Source organism: Hipposideros armiger, unplaced genomic scaffold, assembly GCF_001890085.2.
Source record: "Hipposideros armiger isolate ML-2016 unplaced genomic scaffold, ASM189008v1 scaffold_256, whole genome shotgun sequence".
NCBI lineage: Eukaryota > Metazoa > Chordata > Mammalia > Chiroptera > Hipposideridae > Hipposideros > Hipposideros armiger.
The window spans coordinates 673,048-681,579 of record NW_017731606.1 but is presented as its reverse complement, the minus strand read 5'-3'; the positions used below and the strand labels follow the sequence as shown (position 1 = coordinate 681,579).

Here is an 8,532-nt window from a genome sequence, read left to right as displayed (position 1 = left end):
AAAAATTACATATCTGTCAGGATTGTTCTAAAGTTTATAGATAACATACAGGGATCTAGTAAGGTATCTGTCAGATAAATAGGTGTTTAATGTGACAAAGGGGAAAAAACCTGGGCTAAAAATGCTTAATCTTGCTGCCTCAGGTTAAGTCAGGTCCTATCGCCTGGAGGGCTGTTAAGTGTCCACAGGGAAAACTCAAGGCTAGAACTATGAGTGTGGACTGAAGTTTAACTGGGACATAGATGGATATGGCAGGGAACTAATATATGTTACATATCTATTCCTGATCACCCACTGTTAGTTTTTTATACATTCTCATTGAATCATAACCCTTTAAAGAAGGCATAATTAGAATCTTACAGATAACTGAGGTTCAGGCAGGCTCAACTGCCCAGTATTAAATCGCTAAGTTGAGCAGTGGAGCAGGTACCTGAACCTAGTGATTCTACTACATCCTACGAGGTACTCCTAAGCCCCTAAATGGGAGATAGGTCTGAATTGGTGGGATTAAATAATGGCTATCTGCAGTAGCTCTGGATTACAGGAGTAACACAAAACATTTAACACTGAGTTGAGCTGTGTTGTGTGATGTGCAGAGAGAAGCCTAGAGACAGGAACGTCAGAAAATATTCCTAATATTCTAAGAATAAATTGACAGAGGTTTCAAGTAAATCATCTTCAAGTACAGTAAAGCCTTATTAATTTAGACTAGTGTATGGAATTTGCAATACTGTATATAGAAACCGAGAAACAAAGCAAATATCTGGAAACGTTCTTCATACTTCTTCCCTTCTCCCGCTCTCCCCAATAATTCAGCCTGAATCAGAGCTGTGACGTTCTTTAGTGACTTCTGCCTAACTTGTAGGTAATAGAGGAACTGAGCCCGCCAAAATAAAGGGTAGCATTCTGTAAACATGCAGAACATACAAATATAAGCCACAACGCCCTATTCCACTTTTTGTTGCTCACCTTCACCAACATTTTTTCCTTTATTAAGCATCTACTTCAGTAAAGCCTTTTGCCATTAATGGAAATGGAGCGCTGGATAAGACACTATAAGAGGTAAGTCCACTAAGAATGGAAATCATGAGACTACCAAGCAGTTCACAGTTCAGAGAGACACAAAAATAAGGCCAAAATAGAAAGATATAGAGAATGAAAGTACCTATGATAAATAAGTCAAAATAATGAAAAGCAAACAGGAATTTGTCAGGAAGAAGGAGAGGAACAGTATGATGAGACCTGAACACATGACACAATGTGATAGATATGTTTAGGGAATGGCAAGCAATTCCACATGATTGGTGGGCTGCAGGGTAGGCATGGCTTGAAAGAGTGGTAGGAATCAGATCCTAAAGAGCATACGTTATGCTAAGGCCCTTGGGGCTTCATCATGTGGATAAACATTTCCCAGTTATGACCATGAAATCCTTTGAAATTAAAATGTGAAGAAATACCAATAATAATACGCTTAAATTTTTGATTCTTTAGTTTCCTTAACATCTAAGAAATATAAAAAAATTTGAATGATTTTATTTAACACCCCAAAATGCCAGAGATAAAGTAAAACATCTTTTATTTCCATCTTATATTTGGTTATCAAGAGACATGCAAAACCCTTCCATTTTAATGAGAACAGTGTTTTTGTGTCTTTTTATCACATATCCGCTTAATATTAGGTGTAATGTTGCTTAGTCGGATCCGCATATGAGGTGCAGCATCAAGTCTTTTCCTATATTTCGTTTTGGTTGCAGCATAATATGAAAATCCTGTTTCACACAGGTGCATTGTAGCAAAAGGAAGAAGTACACGAACCGCACGCATCGCAATGCTTGGGTACTCTTGAATTAGGCTACTCCAAAAATCATTTAGGGAAAGTTCACTGAAATTTTGTTTCACTTGAGAATCAGATGTTAAATCAATCAGACTCTCGTAGTCCCGTGCTACTAACGAGGCTGGTTTAACAGTTACTGTAAATGGATTTCTAACCCAAGCATTACTGTCATTTGTTACAGGAAAATATTTTAACAGAGTAGAGCGCAAACCCCTTAGGTGCTGCACAATAGCACTGCAAATATCTTGATCAACTGTAGAATTAATTTCAGTCAAAAAGTCACTAAGCGTAGGAAAACAATCAAAGTTTTCTTCTTCTACAGATGAGGCCCAAAACTCTAATTTTCTTAACAATGATGACATTTTATCAAATACTGTAAATACTGTCACATTTTTTCCTTGCATTGACAGATTAACCTCATTTAACTTAGTAAAAACATCTGCAAGATATGCAAGTCTTAGCAGCCAAGATGAATTTGTTAAACAATCAGATAGCCGAAAAGCAGAATCCATGAAAACCAATAGCTCACGACGAAGCTCAAAAAGTCTTACCAGAACTTTACCTCGGGAAAGCCACCTCACTTCTGTGTTTAGAAGAAGTGCTGTGTGCTGGGCACCCATTTCTTCACATAAAATTTTTAGTAGTCTGGATTGATGTGGTCGAGCTTTAATATAATTGATGATTTGTACTGCCTGATCTAGCACATTTTTCAGAGATGTAGGCATTATTTGAACTGCTAGTGCATGTCTATACAATAGGCAGTGACTACTGGTACTTTCGGGAGCCACATACTTTATCAAGGTGACAGCCTCAGCAATTTTCCCATCCATTGCCCTAGAAGCATCACTACAAACATCAACACATTTTTCCCATTCAATATCATGTTTCTGCATAAAATTGTTGATGCAGTTGAAAATTTCTTTACCAGTAGCATTACTTTGCAAAGATTCACATAAGAGTAGGTCTTCCTCAATAGACTTATTAAACCGATAGCGAACAAACACAAGCAGCACAGCAAGTCCTGAAACATCAGCTGATTCATCTAACTGTAGTGAAAACCCATCACAGATTTTCAGTCTACAAACAAGCTCTTCTTCAATATCAGCAGCTAGATCCTTAATTCGACGTGCAACAGTACTGTTTGATAGTTGCACTGCATCTATTTTTTTACTGTATTGTTCATCAAACATCCGCATCACGACATCTTTTGCACAAGGCTTGATAAGCAATTCTCCAATGGTATGAGCCTCGCCACTCAGGGCTATATGGTAACTTACATTGTATGATGCCTCTGTAGCACTTTCATTATCTGTATTGATAATTTTAGGTGTTGGGGGTTTATTATTTTCAGGTGAATCAAGATGTTGCTTGAAAAAACTTATGTCTTTGTCTTTATATGCAGCATGTTTAGTTTCCAAATGTCTTCGAAGTTTACTAGGGGCCAAAGAGCTATTTGATAAAATTTTCTTACATAACACACACTGAGCATGAGGTGCATCTCTATTTCCAAAGTAAGTAAATCCAAAAGACAAATAACTTTCATCATATTTTCTTCTTTTTGGTTTCTTACTAAATGTTGTTATTTTGTTGGAACTGGACATAAATTTAACCCTGGCGAGCTCACCTTCTGATTTTTTAGAAACTGAAGGCTGCAACTCTTCATCTTCACTTTGTAATATTCCAACTTTTTGATCATTTGATTCAGACACAATTTGATAACAAAAAGATTCTACTTCTTGTTTAAGACTTCCTTGTTTCAGCAATAGATCCATAGGCAATGTATTTGAGGTACAAAACATGGTTAGTTTAGAATAAACATTGAGTATCACAAATGTGTTGAAATTATAAGACAGGATACATAGGAGACGTGCAATCATCAAAGGGATGATATATACAAACACATCAGTTAATTTGTAAATGCTGCCTATGCATCAATGCGCAGATGGGACATCACACGTTCGTGTATCAGGTGATCTCTCATGCGACTTCCTGGTGCTCTCAGGTATGGCACACCTTTTCTTAAAGGTAGATTATCACATAAAAATAAAAGCTATAAAATGAGTTTAGTAGTCTTAAACTTATATTTTAAGATAAACTATTAAAAAAACTATCGTTAGAACTGACCTTTTTCTCAGAATACTATTCACTTATGAATATTAAAATTCTATAAAACACAATTTGGGAAGCAGAGGGCTAAGAAACAATGAAAAGTGGGTAAGTATATTTTTAAGGAAGGGACTTGGAAGAATATGTCCCATGGCAGGAGTCGGCAAACTTTTTCTGTAAAGGGCCATACGGTCTCTGTTGCAACTCAACTCTGTCGTTGTACCATGGCAGCAGCCATAGACAATACGTAAAAGAGTGGACACAGCTGTACTCCAATAAATTTCTATTTAGAAAAGCAGATAGCATAGGCCATAATTTGCCAACCCCTTCTCATGGTAACTTGCAATCTCTTAGCTTTCTGATGCCTATTGACATTAGAGACATTCATTGTTGATGCTATTATATATCTGAAGGCTCCTTTCAAGGCTAGCAAGTAATAAGCTATATTAATAACACACACACAGTTCAAAGTTTTGCAAGATACAGAATTCTGTTGTATCCTAAATACTGTGTGTTAACATTGAAAAATAAACTGTAGACCAAACAAAGTTAGCTACTATTTCTCTGGATTTAAGGTTATATAAATATTTATATCATCCAAATTAAGACTAATTCATTCACAGTAACGTATATTTACTGATTACTCTACATCCCATTATACCTTAGGGGAAACTTAACCAGGACCTAAAGGAAACATAAACTCTAATTTTAATAGGTTTATTCCTCATGTGATTTTTAAAAAGCATAAAGAAAAGGAAGGGTAATGCAAATTTAAGGACCTCTAGAGAATACTACCAGCTTTATAAGTTAAGGCAGACAAATTTAGTATCTGTCCAAATATAGCTACTTTTGATTGAAGCTTTATGATGTGGCTAGAGTAAGATTTGCATTCTCACATTAGACCCTGAATCAAAATGGTTTTCCTATCAATAGCTATACAAGATAAGATACCTGAAATGAGGAGTACTCCCTTCTGCAATCACTCTCCACCTTGGCAGCTTGAAATGCAGACTCTTCAAAAGAATAAAATTAAGGGATGGGTTGGAAGGGGAGTAGCCAATAGCCTAGAATGAGAAAAATTAAAATTAGACACTGCAAAAGCATCACTAACTATAAACCTCTAAGATGATCACCCATTATAATTTATTTTAGATCCAGGCAGTGCAAAGGATTCCTCACTGCAATGCATGTTTTGGACTGAAACAGAAGATGCCAGCCAGTAAAAATGCTAATATTTTCACCCTGTTTAATACCGTAGTTATTTCATTGTTTTGAGATACTCTCTCACCCATTGACTTCGTAGAAATACACTAAGAACTTTCAAACACTAAACCTAACTTTTAAAAGTACAGCCACACCACTTTACTGTCTCTAAAATTAAGCAGAGTGTAATCTAAAATGGAAGCAAGCTATGCATGCAAGTGTTACATGAAATACGCCTTTTTGCTAGAGCCATTTTTGTACCCTTCAATAACCAATCTCCAAGGTTATTATATTTACTGAGTGACCATTGTTTACAATGTGCCAGTAACTGCTAGATCCCAAATACAGATTGCCTCATTTAGTCCTCAAAGCAAACCTGAGAGAGTCAGGGACTATCAATAACTCCACTTTAGATATGAACAAAGAGACACAGAGAGGCTAAGTCACCTGCTAAGTTAACATGTTTTTTAAGTGAAGAACTAAGAACCACCCAGTCCAACCACAGGGCCCACGTGCCTAGCCATTACTTGTGTGTCCCCGCATACTTTTAATTTCTTAAGCATTAAAATATTTGGTACCAGGGTGGTGCAGGGAGAAATGGATTACAATGGGTTATAACTGCCAGAAAGGTTAAGGTCTCAAATTGGCAGCAGCAGAAAGCCTATTTCTCCATTATTGGGAGCAAAAGAGCAGTAGGTTCTCTTTTCTAAGTCCCGAATCGGATTTAGCAAAAAGAGAACTTCATGGAGCTAGACCTGAAAGATTAGAATCTCTCTCCTCTGCTGCCAGAGAACACAACGGAGCAGGAAGCTTGTTTTCAGGAAGGGGGGGCTCATCCCCCCTTCTTTAGAGGCGCTTCCCTCAATCTCTCGAGGACAGAGAGTCTGCACTCCCTAGGGAGTAAACTTTTATACCACTCCCTGAAAAGGTGAGGGGGCGACACCCTCATCTTTTGTCTCTTCCAGTTAAACTGACAGGTAGCGCAATCCATGCACCCCCCCACCCTGAGGCGGTTCCTGCTGTGAACAATACCCTCAGGGACAGGAGGGCTGGGTAGGGGTGCAGTCCCTTGCGAAAGCAGAGGCAGCAGGTGGGTAAGGTCACCGCTTCCAGCACCTAAATGCGTTCTGAAACGGTCACCTCGACGTGCGGCTCGGGCCAGCCACCCCTCAGCTAGTCCTTGTCACAGGTGCGCGATGCCCGCAGACCGACACATCTGGGGCTCGCTTCCTGTCAAGAGCCCAACCTCGCCTACACAACTCTTCTCTCGCGTCCCCAGGCGGTTGCCTCGGCTAACAGCCACAAGAACACGTCTCAGCACCCAACACTAACTTGCTACTTCATCTCCATCAGTGACAGAGCGAACGGTCTACGCTGCGGCTGGGCTGCAGAGCAGCGCCGCGATCCCCAGCTGAGCCTGCGGCCGCCATTTTAGACAGCTCAAGGCAGCGGCCATTTCAGAGCGCACCACTCAGCCGCCGTGGCGACTCTGGTCCTCACCTTCGCCGAGGCCTGAACAGGGTCAAGAGCCAGTCGTCGCGGACTGGAGTGAGGAGGGAGGCGGGGGGAACGAAAAGCAAAACAGAGAAAAGAAGGATTCGGGGACAGGGTGATGCTCTCAGCTCAGGGACATCGCCTATGCCACCTCCATAGCGATCCGATTCGCGGCTGGCGCGGTCGCTTGTCTGAAGATAAATTTAGCACCCTGGGGCACCCGAACTATAGTCTGCACGAGCGACTCCTCCGCGGCTCAATCAGCGCCAGGGCTGCTCCCCGCCACCAATCCGCGCTGAGCAGTGGGGGCGGGACCAAAGGAAAGGACCAAGCTCGGTTGAGGCGTGGTCCAGCCGCCGCTCTGGGTTCCAGCGAGCGGTGGGGCCGAGCTGGAGCCAGATGTGAAGGGATTGTTTTCAAACTTCCCTGTGCCGGAGTCAGAATGGAGATGCCTGGGTGCTACCGGATAGTTCGTGACCCCGTAAGGGCCGGACTGGACTCGAGAGATCTGCATGCTCCTCGGCTCTGGCGCTCTGCCCCGAGGCGGTGATTTGCGTGCATTCGCAGTGCCACGAAGGTGCGCGCGAGAGGCTCGGCTGCTGGTGAATCGTGACCTCTTTGTTCCGCCGACCGCTTCCTCTTTTCCATTCCTCCCCACTGGAATCGGGGCTGAAGACGCCCTGTCCCTTCCCCGCCCCTCCCAGACGCTGGCGTGTCAGGGTTCCCAGCCCTGGTGAGAGCTGAGCCTGATGCTCTTTTGCCTCAGGAGCTCTTGGGTGACCCCAAATGGGCCCGGGAAGCCGCCGTTTAGGAGTAGGTAGGGATAGCGGTCCCTGTGGTGTCCTCGGGAGAGATGAGCAAGCCCTTGCTCTGCCTCGTTACCGCTCACAAGTGGCACCCTCGCCGAAGGAACGCCCGCCCACTGTCCTGTCCTCTGTTTGCTTGCTGCAGCGTTCGGGCATTTTACCATAGTTTCTCGCCCTCCCCCCTTTAGAAAGACAATACAGCAACAGGCTGCGGGGGTTGTGTGTCTTTTCACTTTGTGTGAGATGCCTCGTGGAGACCTGGAGTCGATTTTTAAAAACTGGCACCTTGAAATATATATCCTTCTTGGAGGGAATTGTTAAAATACGGGTAGCATGAAACAGTAGGGCTCGTTATTTGCAACCTTTTAACTTTTCAAGCCTCGTAGAAATAGCTAAATGAAAATAGGATCATGTTTTCAGGCACTTCACGAATGACAGAAAGTCCCCAATTTGTGGTCAAAAGCAAGGGCAGCTTTTGTTTTGTTTTTTAAATATGTCGTGAATACATTTTGTAGCAGTTGGAAGAAACCTAACCCTTAATTGAACACAGTTTTCAGGAGGACTGCTGCATAGACGATTTCCTAGGACTGATAATAGAAACCAACATTTAGTCCCAGATGTGTTAAGGCCATCTCAGTATCTTTAGATCTTGCCCTATGGTAGGCAACCCGTATGTCTTCATTATTATTTTATTATTAATTTTTGGGAAGGGGCACAGTTTTACAAAGGAAAGATTTTCATTTTGTAATTGCAGAAGTTGTCTAGCTCCATAATAACCTTGGAATGAGATCCCATATTTTCATGTTTTATATTTCATAAAAACCTTTTACATATGTTTCCAATTTAATCTTCACACACCTTATTTACATCTTCACGAAATGGGAAAATCTAAAACATTCAACTGATAACAATTTCAATTAAAGTCAAGTATATGATTTAACCTAGGTCCTAAAATCTGAAATCTGATAGTTGAGGGGTTTGAAAGAAGAACTTTTTCTGTAATTGCTCAGTCAATAAATTATTATATAGAATGTTGGATGCTGAGACAGATGAGAAAACATACAGACAATGTAGAACTCAGAACAATAA

At 41.3% G+C, this 8,532-nt stretch overlaps 1 protein-coding gene across 3 annotated transcripts; it reads right to left on the bottom strand.

The window, feature by feature from the left end:
- Nucleotides 1–1,559: 1,559 nt before the first annotated feature.
- ZBED5 (zinc finger BED-type containing 5) lies at nt 1,560–8,099 on the bottom strand. 3 transcript variants are annotated; one of them, XM_019656229.1, is made up of 3 exons: nt 6,644–8,099; nt 4,892–5,004; nt 1,560–3,884 (listed from the first exon to the last, which is right to left on the bottom strand). In XM_019656229.1, exon 3 carries the CDS (start codon nt 3,709–3,711, stop codon nt 1,627–1,629), a length of 2,085 nt encoding a protein of 694 aa, XP_019511774.1. In that variant the 5' UTR covers nt 3,712–3,884; nt 4,892–5,004; nt 6,644–8,099; the 3' UTR covers nt 1,560–1,626. The 3 variants fall into 3 exon arrangements, with proteins under 3 accessions (XP_019511774.1, XP_019511773.1, XP_019511775.1); XM_019656228.1 differs by having other exon boundaries at nt 1,560–3,852; XM_019656230.1 differs by having other exon boundaries at nt 1,560–3,847.
- Between the last annotated feature and the right edge of the window lie 433 nt (nt 8,100–8,532).